Here is an 18504-nt window from a genome sequence, read left to right on the forward strand (position 1 = left end):
GCTGGGCTTTCACTGCTGCTGTTCTAACATTCTTCCTTTTTCTTCTGGCTGTGCTCTTTTGCTAGTCACAAAAGACTTTTTCCTGTGGATCTCAAACGCTGGAATAGCCTGTGTGTGTGTGTGTGTGTGTATATATATATATATATATACACACACATACACACACTGTGGATACTATACTATATATTACTGCGAATACGTGTGTTTGGATCATAAAAGTGCATTTTAAAACCAGAGCAGACCTCGAGATGATTTTCAACTGCTGAGCTGCCTAATTTGACTCAATATTCAAACTGGGCAGGAAGACCTTAAAATTCAGTTACATTCCTTTTAGAAATGAGAAAGCTTGTTTGCCCTGCACATACTGAACAAAGCCAATGCAAATTCATCTTTGATCAAACTTGCTATCACGGCTTGAAATGACAAAATGCCAATTGAGACGAACCGAATCCAATACCTGGTGGCACAAACACCTGCTTCTAACCCTTTACCAGAGTGGAAAAACTAAAGACTGAGAACTCTGTTGTGCTTCAGACCTGCACAACTTCCTGAATCCTTCTGCGCTATTTCCGAAAAAACATGTTTTTTCTAAAAGCGACGTGAACAGCTGATTAATATTGATATTCTCAGTGATGTAAAACTTTTGTGCTTAGTTTCTTTAAAGCTGAACTCTGGCCTCCTCCTGTGGTTGCAGAGGTTCTACTGTTAGCATTCGTAAGTGCTCGAGTTTGCCTGTCCTGTGCTGCAAGCGAACGACCACTTGATCTGAGAGCGAACGGAGCCGTTCCTCAGCCAGCAGAGCAGTGAGGGATCTGGGTCCCATATTAGGACATAATGGACTTGATTTCCTGTCCTTCAGTATCATGTGTGACTTTAGCTGTGGTGAAAAGCAGCTTTCTAGGATCATCTTTTAATTTCTGCGGGACCACCTCATCTGATGTAAGTCACACCGCACACTTCCCCCGCCAACGAGATTAAGAGCTCAGTTGGATCTACTGTCCAAGGAGAAGCTTTACTTGACTGCACTTCTCAGGGGGTTGAAAGGTCCTCTGGAATCTCCTTTTGCATCATTAAATGTAGCTTACACTGTCAAGTCTGAAGAGCAAGGCGCATGTTCGGAGAGGATTTGTGGATCCCACCCCACCGTGTGCTTTCCACATTAGTGTACAATCGTCCCGACCCACATGGTCCGGTCATCACTGTGTTTTAAGGATTGCATTGCCCCCGTGTTTCACCGGTTCAAACAAGACACTTCTGAAAAGAGAGAGAAAAGCGGGTTGAGGAGCTCTGTTCGTAAGGCCATAACAGAGCCCATGTGCGTTTGTTGAGCCCGGTTGGTATTACATGCTGTTACCGGTAGATACACACTCATTAGGCTGACGTTCAGGCAAGTTTTCAAAGGTCGAAGCTGCCGTAAGCCGCGATCAGACTGAAAGCTCAGAACCTAACACCGCTAGTCAACCTGGAAAACAAGAATTTAAAGGCCACAAGGCGTGTTACATGTGACCTAAAGCAACAAACGGGCCACAGAAAAACTATAGTCTATCACAATTTGGGTTTGTAGTTTGGGCCGTGACTTCTACTGCTTACAGGGTGACTACGGTATTTTTAAACCTGGGCCCCGGGCTAGAGATGAGCTGGTCCAGTAAACTGTCTCAGCCATGAAACAGACTGCAATCGCTGCAACATTGTGTGACTCATTTTAAACAGTAAGTAGGTATCCAATATATGTGCAGCACACAATAACACTAACTAACTAACCGATCCTGTGTTCTGCAGGGTCAAATGACTTTATAGAGAGCCACATAACGGCTTTTTGTGGTCAAACAAAACAGATCTTCCAGGTCTCTCTCTGTAGGGATCCTTTCCATGATGCTGTCACACACTTAGAATAACACTCTGAGCCTGTCAGTGGATCAAACAAGCTCTTTTAGAGGACCTGCATTGATCGGGCGCAGTTGCCCCAAAGGACTATGTTGTAGCCATTGCAGCCCATGTCATGGCTACCAGCTGAGAAGATCTACTGGACCATTGACCAGGCTTCGTTTAAGCTACAGTGTCATGTTCCCAGACCTTAGCAGTGACTGCGGTCAGACAAATGTTAATGTGAATGACAGAAATTATGAGCAGAACTGCAAAGAAAAGACCAAAAGTAACCGTATAAAGCTGAATCTAAATCTAAGTGAGCCTCTGTAACTTTTGAGAGCAGAATTAAAGGAATCACGCGTGAAAAGCTACACTCACGGGCGATAAGCTCACCCTGGCAAAGTTCAGTGCATTCAAGGGTTTTACTGCTGCAGCAGTACCTGTTCTGGTATCTGGTATCTAGTACTAGTGTACTGTCGGGTGACGGATGCTGCTTGTGAATGTCAAATCAACATCCAGGACTTGATACCAAAGAATACTGCAAATGTAAGGGCCTTCCTCAGTGGGCCACAGGCGTTAACTCGCGTGGTGATTTAACAGATATTTATTGAACCGGACATCTTCCAGATTATAACCGTAATGTTGGATCGTGTAACTGATGTCATCGAGTTAGCTGAAAGACTGACGTCTTAGCGTTTAGCATCATCCCTGCCTGGACTGCCGCTCAGCACAAGTTACACAGGCTCACTTCACGGGAGGCCACGGGACTCTGACTGCGCTCGCTAACGGAGGAACGACGTGCCGGTCTGGAGGGGAGATAATGAGGAGACATATTTTCATCTCAGTTTAATTGTTGCTGTGCCAACATCTGTGTTCCCTCGCTTTCCTCTAATAAATGTGTTTCCCCGGCCACGAGACACATTTTGCAGTTTGTTTTTTTTTAGGGGAAATAAATTGCGGCGCAACAATGTGCTTGTTAAACTCGTTAAACCTTCATCTGACTCGATGGTGATAATAAAGTGCGACACAGTTTAAGCTAAATCACGGTGCAGATGAAACACAGGCGGGAAACGGATGTGGTCAAAGCCTGCTGCAGAAAAATCTCTGGCATCTATCAGAAACCTCATTTGCCCAATTTGTTTTGACAGTGAGGTAAACTGATTTGCTGAGGAGATACAGCCACCAAATGAGTTGATTTCATAGACTGGCTTTCCCTCAATCTAATCTCATACGTCAGGTCTCGGCGGTTCACGTCGGGACTTCGAGCTAGACGGAGGCGGTCGGCCTGATGAGTGTGTATCGAAGGCTTCGGCCGTTGTGCTTCCCTCCTTTGAGGAAACGTGGAGAGAAGCTTTGCATTCTGGTGGTGTGGATGTACACTCATTCATGTAGACACATGAACCAAGAAGTGTTATAAAAGACAAACAACAGTTTTAAATATAGGAACAGATATAAAATATTAGACTTCCATAATGTCTATATGCAATAACATTCTAGATAACTTTTTGAAGGACTTACAATTAGTCCTGCTTTAAACCTTGATGTATCGCCTCAAAGGTAATATTTAAGACAATGAAAAAAGCACCACAAAATTCATCATAGAAACAGAGATCTAACCATACAATGGTATGTACAATGTTCGTATGCCAACAATACGAGAGATGAAGGGATGAGGACAGAGAGAGACAGAGAGAGAGACAGAGAGAGAGTAAAACCACTTATCAAACTCCCGTCATGCAGATAAGAATTAACACAGGAGACCTGAGGAGTATCATCTCTGGTGGTTTGCGAGGGCCACGCCCTTCGTGTCGCAGTCCCTGTCCCAGAGACACCACGCCAAATAAGAGCTCAATTCAGAATTATACACAAAGCACTGATCCTTTGAGGCCTCCGTGTTGACGTTTTCTTTTTAATTCTAGGGGGAATGGAGGAGAAAAATAGGACGAGGATATAAAGATAACGTAATACCAAGCAAAGGAGTCGGGGTGAGGGGGGGGGGGTTATAGGGGGTCGGTGCCTTGCCCCACTGTTCCTTTGTCGTGCAAAGGAATGTCAGAGAGAGTTTGGGATGCACCTGCGGGTGCCTCCTAGGGCTCATCGCTGGGCGCTGTAGCCGTAGCCTCCTCGGTGTCCAAGGACTCCGGTGACTCTGCAGCAGCGGGGTCCTCCTTTGGGCTGCCCTTACTTTTGGGGCTGGCCCCCGCCTCAGCTGAAGTGCTGCTGCTGCTGCTGCTGCTGCTGCTGCTCTGGCCATCTTGGCCCTCTGAGTTCTCCAGCATCTCCTGGATGAGCGGCGGCATAGAACCCGGGATCTCCATCTTCAGAGAGATGACTCGCTCTGCTCCTGCAAGACCACGATGAGGGCAAAGATTTAAATTCAAGCCTTATTTTGTAAAAAAAAAAAAAAAAAAATCCGCTGCAGGAACCTCCACATTAACTTTACATGAATTAGTTATTTGATTCATATGATGCACTTTAAAAACAACTTAGAGGACACCAAACAAAAAAAAAGGAGAAAAACCAAAACCAAAGAGTAATAAAACCCCAAAGGATTCGAGGACAAATAGACCCAGAGCAAACACTGACAGCATAAGCTGGTAATGCAACCAGAGAAACTTCTGCAGCATTCCAAAAAGATGAGGTTTAAAGTAAGATACGACCTATAGAGACGTCTGCATTAACTTCTCCAGGCAGGTCATTCCAAAGTCACGGTGCCAGGTCTGCTGTGGGCAGGAGCGCCTTTGAGGATCACAGAGTACGCTCAGGCTCATGTGGGGTTATAGGCTCAGCACTGTGAGCCAGCCCACAAACTTCAAATCAACACGGGATTTACATTCAGTTTAGTTTCACACATCTTGAAAACACCCAAACCTACATCAGAACGATGTTTGTTGATAATCTCCCCCTTGGAACTGACTGGCAAACTTGAGTAACGCTCTCTGCTGCTGGATATTGGACTTCCTCACAAACAGACCCCAGTTCAGACTGGCGGTCGCACCTCCTCCCCTCCAGTGCTTCACCAGAGCTGTGTGCTCAGCCCCCTCGTGTTCACGTGTTACACCCCCGACTGCAATCCCAGACATGGGGGAGAGCTCTGACACCACCAACATCTGGGTGGAAATCATCAACCTTGGGGGGGGCAGGTGAGCAGTTAAAGGTTCCTGGGCACGGCCTCAGAAACAGCTGAATTTCTTTCATCGGGAAACTTGAAAAAGCAAAATACTCATGTTAAGTTCCTGTCAACTTTCACAGAGGAGCACTATCAGCTGGCATGGGATGTGCACAGCCCAGGACGGGTGGGGGGGCGGGGCTCTGCAGCAGCAGTGGGACCCATCCACCGAGCAGCAGTGATGTCGGTGCCTGCGCAGAGCCCAGAGGATATTAAAAGACATCATCCACCCCAGTCGCAGCCTGTTCACCCTGCTGTCATCTGGCAAGAGGCACAGAAGTACCCACACCAGGCTACAGAGGAGCTTCTCCCCTCAGGCTGCGAGATTCCTCAGCCCCCCCCCACCCATAAAATGGCTAAATAACATCGTTATAGCCAGTGTTGGAAATGTAATAGGTTATTTGTTAGGTCAGGTGTTCATCAGGTGTTCTCAGATCACCTGATGAATGGAAGTCCAATATTCTCCTCTCTCCTCTGATTTGGTCTCCACCAACTCCTAAACAAAATATCTGGCTCTTTAGCTGCTGTGTAGACATTCATAGTTAGTTTTAGTCGGATCTTTCTGATTGTTCTCTGGGTTTGTCACAAGCAACATTTTTCACATTACACATAATCATTAGAGCCATCATTACTTAATCATAGTAATACTGATGAGACGACATTACAGCTACTTTGGGCAGCCGACACATGGAGGGCTAGTGGTCTGCTAGTGACCATGTTAGATGGACATAACGTTCTACCACATCCCCGACCACAGTGACCAGCAGCCATTTCACAGCTCTGCTGATCGCTGCATCTTGTAGAAGAAGGTAATTATAGAAGGAACGCGATTCTCAACATGCCTACCCCACAGAAATGTACAGGCCTCCATGGGCATCAAATGAAGCACCCGTTGGAAGCCTCTGAAGCGCCCTCTCTTGGTTTCAAAGTGGGAGTAGCTGTTTGAGGCACCTCCAGTTCCAGTGTGATAGTCATTTTCTCCAGAGACAATCACAGATGACTCACAAATGAAGCACTAACTCTCCAGTTTGACACATCGGTACAAAAGACGAACAACTTCGCTAGAAAACACGTGGCTCTTAGAAAAAAAAAAAGTCGAAGGTACAAAGACTGAACGTAGAAACTTGAGTCGAGGCTCCCAAGGTGCAGTTTTGTAAGAAACATCAAATTGCTGAGCCAAAACTTAGTCCGACACGCTGCTGTAAGACAACTTACAACGCAATCTATTTACTTTCACAGTCTGAATAAATGATTTTGGACGAAGGATCCAACAACTGCAGCGGCGACTGTTTTGAGATTCCTTACTGCTCTGATTTGCTCGCCTCACTTCTCCAAAGCGACAGCGGTCAAGGCTCTTATGGGCACAGCGGTACTTAGAGCAATCTATCATGCCAGACTGCTAGACAAACTGTGATTTCTCAACAAACCATAACATAAAGGGGACTGCCCATTGCTCTGACAGCCCATTATTCCAAAACCCCAATAGTCCGAAAAATGTCCGCTGTCCTGAAAACAAACGCTCAATGCTCCAAAGGCCCATTACTCCAAAAATATACACTCTGGATTCTGTGGCGCTGAATCTGCGGGGCTTTGCCTTTAATCTTTCGGGCCTTACACCGAACTAAACCAAACATTACTGTCGCTGAAAAATCTCCAGTGTCGGAGTAAAGGCCCAAGAGTTGGCGTGTGCCCACGTCACCTCGGAGCTTAGATGACGGCTGAGAGGAAAAAATAGTTCTGGAACCAGCTGCGACTCCACATGGTTGTAACTTTTCAGACAACCAGACAATTCATTCATTCAAGTGTGTCGAGGTCACAAAGCCCAAGCAGGCTTTCCCCTAAACAAGTGTGGCCGTTGAGAACAGGTTTAAATACTTGCCTGAGGGATACTGGGACTGCAGCAGACCTAGACCGCCCCTGCAATATTGGAATCTGTGCCTGCGGTCACCCGGGGTAAACTACAGGTGGAGAGCCGTCCTACCTTTAGCGCTGATGCTGCGCAGGTCTGTGATCTTCATCAGGGTTTTGGGGAACATGTGCGGTTTGCTGGGCCGGCGCTTCCTCACGTAGATCTTCAGAGCTTCCAGGAGCGGCTCTTGGAGTTGGTCCACCTTCGAGGGTTCCTCCAGGTCCTGGCGGTCTGTCACACACACACACACACACACACACACACACACACATATCAAGTCAGACTTGAGGCTAAACAATGACAAATCCCTGTCTTGGCTTTATCTGATTCAGACAAGCTGGAGGCTAATGTATGGCTCACAGCATTAGCCTCGTGTTTGATTAAGAAGGAAGAGTTTATCTCATTATGTCAACTCATTTGCTGCAGAGGAGATATTGCAGAGATGGTTACAATTAGATAAACGGAGCAGAAAACTAATTTGGCCCCGTTTCCTTTTGAGTGCGAGTGTTAAGCTCCGATAACTGAGGTTTGAAAGTCTCAACAGCAGTGAAGCAACAACTGGAAGCATCAAAACTAACCAGCAGATGTGGTATAAAGGCTATCCGTCTATTCAGAGAGATCTTTTCGGCACATCATTAGCTTTCTCAGTGGTCAAATGGAGCAGCGCCTCGGCTCTATGATCAGAGATGCCAGCTCACATCAACAAATGTCTCGGACCTTTTAGTAGGCAGCGTGTGGCTAAGACACATCCTTTACTACATCATCTCAAACATGGTGAAAAGAAGTTTTTTGGTCCTGTGTTATGGTCATATAAGTCATATCTGATGTGGTTCTCTGGTTCCTGTGGGTCCTGTGGATCCTGGTCCTGGCCCTGCTGATGTGGTTCTCTGGTTCCTGTGGGTCCTGGTCCTGGTTCTGCTGATGTGGTTCCCTGGTTCCTATGGATCCTGGTCCTGGCCCCGCTGATGTGGTTCTCCATCAGCCAATGGATGTGCGTCTGTCCAAGGCTACAGCCTGTCCGTCCTTGGGAGCTGGATCTCTCCTTCACTGTGGTGCTCCTGGAGGTTTCTCTTTTCCCACTGGGTTTTTTGAGTTTTTCCTTCCCGAAGAAGGAGGGTCATAAAGGGCAGGTGATGCCTCGGACTGATCCACTGGACTGATCCATTGGCCTCATCGACTGCTGGACTCTTTATTAGATTGTTTGTTCGCTTACACTTGTTTATTTCAGTGAACTTTGCAAAGCACTGTGAGACACTCTGTTGTGATATTGGGCTATACAAATAAATTGAATCTGAATAACCATAACAAGGACATGCTTTATACTCTATATAAAGAGTATATATATCTCTATATAAAATGCTGGACCTTGAGGCCGAACCATAACCTTAACCCAATCAGGCTTTGAAAAAGCTTTAATACAATCAGCGCTTTATTTTTGTAGCAGCGTCACGCTCATACTGGTTAAGAGTATACTGACTTCAGTAAATGCTGAGATCTGAGAACTGAAGCACAGTTGGTCCAACGGGAGACGAAAACAGTTTGGAAACATTTTTCAATCAGTCGGTCTGATTTGTTCAAAATTCAATTTGCAATATTTACTGTTTTTAGAAACTCGGAAACTCCACAAGAATTTAAAGCAGTTTTCCAGTCTGTCTTTAAACATTCAGTCTGTGGAGGCTATCACTGCTGAAAAATGTTCTCTCCTTCTTGTTGCACCTCCAGCGCAGCCCGACAGGGAACCACTCAACAAAGCTGGTTTGGGAATGGTTGACTTGGTAGTGGTTCAGTGAGGTTTTACGGTTCAGCTGACGAAAAGCAACTGATTCATTACACAAGTCACTACCTAAGATGCATCGCATTGCATTTGATTGTGATGTGTGAATATTTAATTGTTGGTTGGGATCTGGGCGATGGGAACACTCTCAGACTAAATAATTCATGAATGAAAAATCGACACAACACAAACAAAGTCAACCGTGATAAATAAAAATGAGGTGTTTTCCGATTTGACAATCGTTCAGTCCATATTATAGTAATACAATGACAATATGCTACAGTCACTGAAGGTTTTAACTCAAGTTAGACCTGTCACACACACACACACACACTACACCAGGGGGCCATAGGGTGGCAGTGTGTGCACTCAAATCAGCAAGTCAAGGTGTGTGATTACAGATGCAATCAGGAGGTGTCTGGCATTGTCCGTGGATTATGCAAGAGCCTGTAATATTTGCCGAGGCTCCGGGGATTGAGCATATAAATACATATTGTTGAATGAAAACCCAGCAGCGATGGAGCCTGAGCAGGGGAGAGGGGGGGGGGGGAGTGATAATGAGAGGTGAAGCTGTGTAACTTTTGGTGGACGTACAGTAAAACTTTGTGAGTGTGTGTGTGTGTGAGGGGGGAGAGTGTGTTAATGTGTGTGTAGTCTAACATGAGAGAGGTAGTCATGCCTTTGATATCTTAGTGGAAAACAACCAGAGCGGGCTTATTTCCTGTGGGAGGGCTGTTCGAAACAGTCCAGCCGGCTGAGTGACACCGCTGTGACACACCTGCACGTCATCCCCCTCCCCCCCTCCCCCCCTCGCCCTCCCGTGTTTGGCAGTCAGCGTTGTGCTGCCTCACTGACAGCAACCTGTGGTTGACCTGGTTTCAGACTCCCGTGGAGGATGGCTTACTCTCATCCCAAACTGGGCTGCAGCTCCACTCAATATTTCACTGGAGGGATCAATAAAGGCTGACTACCGTATGTTGAATAGAGAGCAGTCAGGCATGGTTTGAATGTGGAGAAGATCAGTTCATTTATTCCACTTGATGCACTCCAATTCTACACTGTCATCTCTGCTCATATCTGTTTAAATCAGAAGTTATGCTAAACATGATGTAATCAGGCTGCAGAAAGCCTTTCATTTGATGGATCCCTCTCAGAGGAGGAGTTTGGGATGTAGCAGATAGACGCTGATGTCGGCTGAAGCTGCCTGATGCCGTGTGTCTTTACAGTGTCTCTTTCTGCGGATCAGGACCCCTTCAAAGGGTCACAAGCTAAATCTGAGGGGATCACAAGATGATTAACAAGATATTTCACAAATAAGAAACATCGAGCACTCAGTATTGTGTATTGTCTTTTTCTGGATTCTTTTCAAATGTTTATCTGGAGTTCAGTGTAACAGAAGTACAGGCGAAGAGTGAGGCGAACAGACAAACATTAGTCTCCATAAACTAGTGATTGGGTGTGCTGAGTTAAAGAAGGGTGTGTCTTATTTCTTAGGAATCCAGCTTTTCATTTTTGAGAGAAAACCGTGTTATGTTTTCTTCCACGGTCTTAAGTTTTATAAATGTACCTGTGGAGGTCATCTTAGATACAGTGTGATGTGGTCCTTATTCCTTCACACCACATGAAGCTTGTTTTCTTTGTCTCTCCCTGTCCCCGCCCCCCCCCCCCCCACAGCTCAGTTGCAATAATGATTTGAAAGTCATTAGTAAAGTGTAAATATTACACATATGCATGAAGCGCTGACGGGTCTCAGGGAAGGTAAGGAAGCAGAGCTTGACACTAATATTTGTGTCTCTTTCTTTCCCTGTGAGTCATATTCTTATCTTGTCCTTCTTTGCTGCCCCCCCCCCCCCCCCCCCCCCTCCTCTGTATGCCCCGGCTCGCCCACCTCCGGAGATGAGACAGATGGCGCTGAGGAGGCCTGTCTCCGTGTCGTCCATCTCAATGGGCAGCAGCTGGTTGGCAAAAGTGAACACCAGGTCGGTGAGCGGGCCGAAGCCAGCGTTGTGCATCTGCGTCCGGTTGAGGGTCAGTCCGTCTGAAAAGGTCATGGTGTCCTGATCGGGGGTGTACCTCGTACAGATGCGCAGGATCTGATGGGGAGGAAAGGAAGGCAGAGAGAAGATTAGTCAGCGGGGGTTAGGTGGACAGGAAACTTTTTATTGCGAAAACTGGCATGCATGGAGTGTGGAAACTTTTATCATCATCAGTGTGAAGAAGGTCCCAAAAAAGCATCGTTGTTATGGAGTGAAGTGGTGAACAGTGGTGAACAGTGGTGAACAGTGGTGAACAGTGGTGAACAGTGGTGAACAGTGGTGAACAGTGGTGAACAGTGGTGAACAGTGGTGAACAGTGGTGAACACTCAGTGGGTTTTTTTGTCTTACTTCTGTCAACAAAAGTAACTTTTTAAGCGCACAGCTAAAAGTGTAAACTTAGAAACTTAGAAATCAGTCACTGACTGGTCGAAGCAAAATAACAGAACGACTCTCTGACCAGCTAGAATCCATAAAATAAACCACAAAATACTGTTGATGTGGTATATTGGTGGATAAATGGTATATTGGTGGATAATGATGATGTACAGACTAATGCTTTATTGATCATTGCCATTAATACAAACAGCTTTTAGTTTGCTACTACTGGACAAAGCGATTTTTGTGCAAGTGGGGAACCTGATTAGTGCTTTTAAAGGAGAACTTCAGTATTTTTGAACCTGGGACCTATTTGTACATGTGTTGGAGTCTAAATGACCAGTAAGTAAACACAGTTTGGTCAAACAGATTGCTGCGAAAACGGGCTGCAATGTAATTCTATAACATATTTCTTTGTAGCGACTGCTAAAGTATGTCCACAAGCTCAGGTTGTCGGTCAAAGTGTCTGAGAACATTATGAAAAGGAAAAGGACACAGAGAAACACCTTTTGTTTAAGAGTGAGATCTCTTGCGTTAAATCACAGACGGCCGTTAGATGACTCTTTTGAAGCCACCAGACTCCACTGACAAAAACAGTGATTTTTTGTCAGGAGGAAGGAAGGAAGTCAGCAACAACAACCACGGCCGACCGCAGCTGAAGCTGAAGCCCTTCAGGTCGTGGGGAGGGTTTCAGCGAAGGTGAGGCAGATTATATGGACAAACAACTGTTGTGAGAGACTAACTGAACACTAGTTTCACGTGTATCAGTGTGGAATGTTTCCACCCTCTGGCCTTCCTCAAGATGTGTTTTTGATGTTAATAAGACCAGAGGGCTTACACAGTGACAGATTATTCTATATAACAAACACGTTAAAGGGTCAGTTCACCCAAATTAAACAAAAATGGGATGCCTCACCTATCTGACCATGCTAATACTCTCTGGTTTTGCTTTCATCACTTGTGTGTGATGCTTGTTTGCAGTGACAGACCTCCAGAGGATTATCACCACCTCTTCACTCTCTCTCAGCTTTACGGAGCCTTTTAGCACCTCTGAGCTCCATGTTTTGGAGCTCAGCAGACAAAGTTAACTAATAGCTGGTTGATCCCTGGGGGGGCGGGGGGTGCACTGGGTCATGCTGTACATATAAGCATTACATAAGTATGTAAAAAAAACCTGTGCACATGGTGACAAGATATGATGTGTTCTGCCTCCCTCAAGTGGCAACAATCAATTAATGGAGCTTTAAAAGTGAGAAAATGTGTGTGTGGGTGAGTCAAGCTGTTAATCAGAATCAAACAGAGATAGAAAACGACCTGGTGACCAGCTGGTACACTTGTGATGTTTGCTTTTCATTTCCAGAGCATCATTTAACTCACATCTCACTCTAACTGTCCATGATGGGCAGGTAGACTCCGCAACGATGTCGGAGGTCTATCAAGTTTCCAATAAAGAGCAGCAGAGACAACAAGCACAAGCAAAACAATGACCTTCCACACACTCAAAGAGAATAACCTCTGGGTCTACCTGCTGCACCGCGTGTGTGTGTGTGTGTGTGTGTGTGTGTGTACACCTAATGAAGCGACTGATGGTGGATGTGAAGCCTACAGTCGCCTTTGAAGCCATTTGAGTGGGCTGGCTCTGACAGTGAGTGGCAGGCGTGTCTGCAACATGAAACAGAATAAAACATGGCTACTGGCGGTGACTCGCACCGGCTGGCCAGGCCTTCACTTAGGCACACACACACACACACACACACACACACATAATGTTTGATCTTCCTCTGACACTCCCTCACCCAGCCCTTGTGCACAATATCTACGCCCTTCACCATAGAAATGGGCCGGTGAGCGGATGTTGATGGCTGAGCGAGAGCCAGAAAGTCATCACAGCCGGCCTTCAACTTGTCCCCTCTGTGTCCCTGGGAGTTCACCTCACTGCTTTGTCACATCTGACAAGTATGACTTAGTCAATACAAACTCCACAACTCATCCATTAATGTGGAGCTGCCACAGAAACTGAACCACTTCACGGCAAGCACACGCTGAATAACAAATAGGTCTACTGTACGTACAGCAAACCAGTCCTCGTTTTCATCAGCATTCATTTATCCAGGTTGTGTCTGGATGTGATTTAGCTACTTTGCATTTACACCTCACATAAATATGCATCTTCATGCATTAATCATTGGTTTTTCTTTCCCTCACCAAAATGCAGATCATCCTGTTTCCTGAACCTCTTCCTCTTTCATTTTCCATGTCCTTTAAGGGCACATATGCCAGGCTACACGGAGGATTCACTGATTTCTAAAAAAAAAAAAAAAAGCACCCTCTACGAAGTGTAACTAATGTCTTTAATTCAGTCAATCAATCTTTATTTATATTGCACCAATTCATAACAGACGTTTTCCATGAAGAGCCAACGATTCAGGAATTCAAAATGAAGGATTCAAGAATCCCCACACGAGCAGCAGCAGGTATTAATAAGTCATTTAGGTTATATATACAGTATCAGTAGAAAGCCTGTGATCAGAGTAATATTTAGGTTGCTTTACTTTACATCTCAAGGTTGGTGAGTGACTAATAAAGGGTTCTTACAACAGGTTACATGTAGCCTGTATTCAGCATAATTTTCACATGCAATAGTAAGAAGAACTCCAGTTATCCGGTGTTATCTCCACAACTGACCACATTTAGAAAATGGGAAAATCTCTATTCAGGTCCTTATTAATAACCACAGACCGAATCTAAAAATGGACACGGTGTCTCCACTTCCTCCAACTGTACAAAAATGAAGCCTAAATATCCCAAATATCCTGTAGTCAGGAAGAATTTGGGTTCATTTATATGACATGTACTTTTTTTTTAGTTTGGCCCATGTCCCATCCGCTAACCTGGAGGGGGCAGGCAGCCAGCCACCAGGGGGAGATCCAGATGTTTGGGCTTCACTTTTAGGAGCTGTCATGTCATCTATCTTTATATACAGGCTGTGATGAGACCACTAGAGCTCCTCATGATGCTTGTAATAGTCTACACACTGTATATACCACATCACTAATGCCACTAGCACAGAGGTGAACTCAGAGTTGTAGTCCATGTCCCAAAGTAGAACTATATTACACATAACAAGCTCGTTCTTCCCATGTTCTCTTCCTGTCCCTCGGAGCAAAGAATGCTAATCAAATTATTGCCCCCCCCCAAAAAACCCACAACAGCCAAGCATGCAGGAGAGAGACAGATGAGGAAGAGAGACAGCCATTTGCCTTTTTCCATCTCATTACTGCGGCTACATTAGTACAGCACATCGCTTCACTTAACAACTCTTAAATAACAAACAAACATTGAGCTGCCGCTGCCGGACCACTCTGCAGACATTTCCACATGTGTACTCCATAGAGAGCATCATTAACAAACACTGACAGGCCAGTATTTTTAAAAAAAACAAACAAAAAAACAACCATCCCAAAAAAAAAAGATTAGAGGCTGAAATATGTTTCTGTGTGCATAATCCAATCTCTGCTACAGACAGCTCCTCCACATGAAGAATTGAACTGAATGACATGATCAATTAATCAGATTTCCACTGGCCAGCTGAGTAGGTCAGCCAATAAGGTTCGAGGTTTGGTCTAATGGGAGTTGGGCTTGGGGTTAAGCCTGCCAGACCCATGAGGTCTGAGACTATTGACTCACCACACAGTCTAAATGAATTCATGGATTTTTGCACACACAGGATAAACAGGGAAACTAGAAAATGAATATGAAAACGTTGACATGATAAAGATTTATCCTCATATAGCCACGTTATGTCACTGCTGGAAGGTTTTTAGCTCATTGTTGAATGTTTTAGAGTGTAGATTCTACTGAAGCAGCATCTAAACTGTGTATCTTCTTTGTTAAAGGGAAACTGGCTCACAAGCGTGACATCTAATGTACATAAAGAGACTGCGACTGGAACACTGTGCACTGTGCTAATGTGAAAATATCCCACAACCAAAATGTTATTCTTTGTGCGTGTGTGTTTTCCTTTTGGCTAATGTAGAGATTTATGGCTCACTAATTGTTGGAACATTTTGGAAATGGGTCATTTACACAGACGTGAGCTTCAGTGGGCAAACCTACCAAACACAGCACCAAACAAGCAGGTCCTGACTGGATCATGTCCACAAAACTGTCACGAATTTACCATCAAATAGTATTTTGTGTTGCATGTTGCATTGCCAGGTTCTTCTCATTACAATCATTTCACCAGCCAATTTTTATTCATCCAGAGACGCCAAGTTTGGAGATAAATGGTCCACCAAACGTTGGCGAAGACACAAAGCCTTGGGAACCAGACGAATGTCCACTTCTGAAAGATGTCCAGCTGTTTATCTAATATAGAGCAGGTCTGATGCAATACGCTGTTGAGACATTTTTGTAAATAAGCAAGATGGCTTCCACTGATGTGGAAGGCACCGCAAGAAGAACAAACCCTTAAAGCTTGTATTTATGAGAAAGATGTGTTTGCTGTACTTCCAACAGGTTTTGGTAGAAGCTGAATTTATGCTCAGTGCTACATCACATGTTCCGTAGCTCTGATTGGTCGTAGGTCTATTCAGTTATGTCCAGAGACATTTTGGTCTGCGCCAGAGTGGCTCCAAATTAATCCACATTTGGAAACTAGTCTAGTGATGTCAAGCTAGAAGAAGTCCATTAGGGCAGAAATTGACATCATGCGTAACTGATTCAGCTCGTGTTGAGGAATTAAGATTCCTTTGGGGACAGTAGATGTATCAACAAATCTGTAGCTGTCAAATAAAACTAAAACTCGTGACTAAAATAAAAAAGTGAATAGTGAAAAAGACAACACTGACCAGAATGTCCAGGCAGGCGGCTTTCAGGAGCGTGATCTGGTCCGCGATGGTCAGCCCCGTGAAGCCAGGCACTCGTTTGGCAAATTCCACGATCTTGATAATGCACTTAGTGGCCAGCTCGCTGAACTTGTCCCACAGGCCCAGGTCCAGCCTCACACGGTGGTCTGCACTCGAGTTCTGCAACACACACACACACACAAATGCAAACACACACAAACAGAGAGGAAGACGTCAGGCGAAGAGGCAGCTACTTTCGTCATTGCACCGACTGCTGCTAATGATCTCCTCAGAGCCCCCCCCCCCTTCACTCTGCTCCATATGTGTCACACTAACATACAGTAAATAGGCTCTGTAAGACCCGAGCTCTCAAATACACTGGCAGGATTGTTGTTGTGAATACTGAGCTGAGCCGGGTGGCCGGGCCCTGCGATAATGAGCGTAACAGTGTCAGTGGGATGCTTTGGCAATGATGGGATGCAGAAACAGAGCTGTGACAGGTAGCACAGAGCAGTTTGAAGCCAGAGGTGCCATTAATGCTGCTATATAGTTCAGAACCTACACAAACACCAGAGGGGAGGGGGGGGGAGGGAAGCCAGGGAGCAATAAAGACATAGGCACAGATCGCAATGTGTGGGAAAGGGAGGAAAGTTAAGCGTCTGAGAGAAAGGGAGGTTTCATGAATCCTGGGAGCTTTTCTCATGTGTGAGCTGAGGTGAGAGTGATAGATCACTTAGCTGATTTATAGCCTTTGATTAAAAATGACATGAAAGCTGGTGTTGTTCACCTCTGACATAGTCTTTGTTCTTACTGTCGATTTTGGACCTTTGCCAAGTGAAATCATTCTGGAACTTTCAACGGACTTAATTCCCGTTTACTTGTTTCTCCTCATGATATCTTATTTTGGTGGTTTTTGGTCGTCCTACCGACCAGCCATGATAACATTATCATTTTCAGTTTAATTGCTGAGTGACATGGTAACGTCACCACAGCGAGCTGCAATCAAACAGGTTGTAAACAGACTAATTGAACAGACCTGAAATCTTCATAAAAATTAATCACGGCTAAGCCTCAGAGCTTCAGTATTCATGGGGCTCACTGGGACACTTGAATAGAGCAGAGCCGTCGTTAATGTCATTAGTAACACCTGTACTTCTCCAACTGCGACAAGTCCAACTAGTTTCTGTCCAAATTTAATGCAAATCTTAACCTAATTCCCAGAAAATCGACAAAAGAGAGTGAAAGCAGGTTTCCTTCCATCAGTCTGCAAATATTGTCGTTGCATTGACAGAACAGTTGGTGGTGCTAATTCTCCAGTAGGTGCTGTTAAACCACTGCAGAAGAAGAAGGTGAAACTCATCCATCCATTGCCTATACCGCTTATCTTTCAGGGTCGCGGAGGGGGGGGGCTGGAGCCAATCCCAGCTGACATTGGGCGAGAGGCGGGGTACACCCTGGACTGGTCGCCAGCCAATCACAGGGCCGACACACAGAGACAGACAAACACTCACACTCACACTTACGGGCAATTTAGAGTCACCAATTAACCTGCATGTCTCTGGATTGTGGGAGGAAGCCGGAGTACCGGGAGAGAACCCACACAAGCACAGAGAGAACATGCAACTCCACACAGAAAGACCCCAGGTTCAAACCTGGATTCAAACCTGGAACCTTGTTGCTGTGAGGTGAAATGAAATGACTAAGAGTGCCGTCAGACCTCAAATGGTAGAAAACCACGTGGAAACATGATGGAAATATCTGAGAGTGCAAGTTAGAGAGAAGAAGAGAAGCAAGACTGCATCACCCCTGCAGCTTGTTCAAGTCCATCACAACACAGCAGAGTCCTGTGGTGTGTGTGGCTGACACTAATATACTGACGCTCCTCAGTATATCATATATACTGTACTACTGAGTACAGTTAGGAGGTAAAAGTACCTCAACTGTTTACATTTTAGAGCAAGATACTAGATACGTTCACTCCAGTTCTCCAGTACTTCTGGAGTATTTGTACTTTATAATCAACATTTTAATGGTGTTTTCATGAATCCACTTACAACTAACAAATACACATGATGATAACAGTGAAGAAACATCAGTTTGGTTTTGGGACTGTTTACATTCTCCTTGAGATGGTTAAAATAGTTTTTCAGCACGGTGGTGAAACAAGTTCTAAATAAGTAACAGCTGTCATGATCCTGTATTTTGCTAAGTTCAGTTTTTTGTCTCGTCTCATGTTGTCTTGTCATTTCCTGTTTTATTTTGTAGTAACCCTGTTTTTGCCTCGTTTTAGTTACATTTACTTCCTGCCGCCTGTGATTGTCTAGCCCCTCCCTGATTGTTTCCACCTGTTCCCCATCACCTTGTGTTTTTATTGTCTGTGTCTCCCTTTGTCCTGTGCCAGTTCTTCATGTCCATTGTCTTGCCTTTATGCGCTATCTTGTCCTTGAAATCGATTGTTGGAGTTCCATTTTGGAGGTTTGGTGTTTTCAGTTGTTGACTTTGTCTCAAGTTCTGTCTTGCTCCTTTT

The 18504-nt window shown here is 45.0% G+C and overlaps 1 protein-coding gene across 1 annotated transcript in view; it reads right to left on the minus strand.

Annotated features, from left to right (window-relative positions):
- Window positions 1–3787: 3787 nt before the first annotated feature.
- LOC139215560 (retinoic acid receptor beta-like) overlaps window positions 3788–18504 on the minus strand; it is a 105892-nt gene continuing 91175 nt past the window's right edge. The window contains exons 5-8 of the mRNA XM_070846556.1: window positions 15981–16157; window positions 10607–10811; window positions 7017–7175; window positions 3788–4210 (exon numbers count right to left, since the gene is read on the minus strand). Coding sequence (XP_070702657.1) covers window positions 3954–4210; window positions 7017–7175; window positions 10607–10811; window positions 15981–16157 — 798 coding nt within the window. The 3' untranslated portion in view covers window positions 3788–3953. The remainder of the gene's footprint in view (window positions 4211–7016; window positions 7176–10606; window positions 10812–15980; window positions 16158–18504) is intronic.

This window comes from Pempheris klunzingeri, chromosome 16 (assembly GCF_042242105.1).
Source record: "Pempheris klunzingeri isolate RE-2024b chromosome 16, fPemKlu1.hap1, whole genome shotgun sequence".
NCBI classification, from domain to species: domain Eukaryota; kingdom Metazoa; phylum Chordata; class Actinopteri; order Acropomatiformes; family Pempheridae; genus Pempheris; species Pempheris klunzingeri.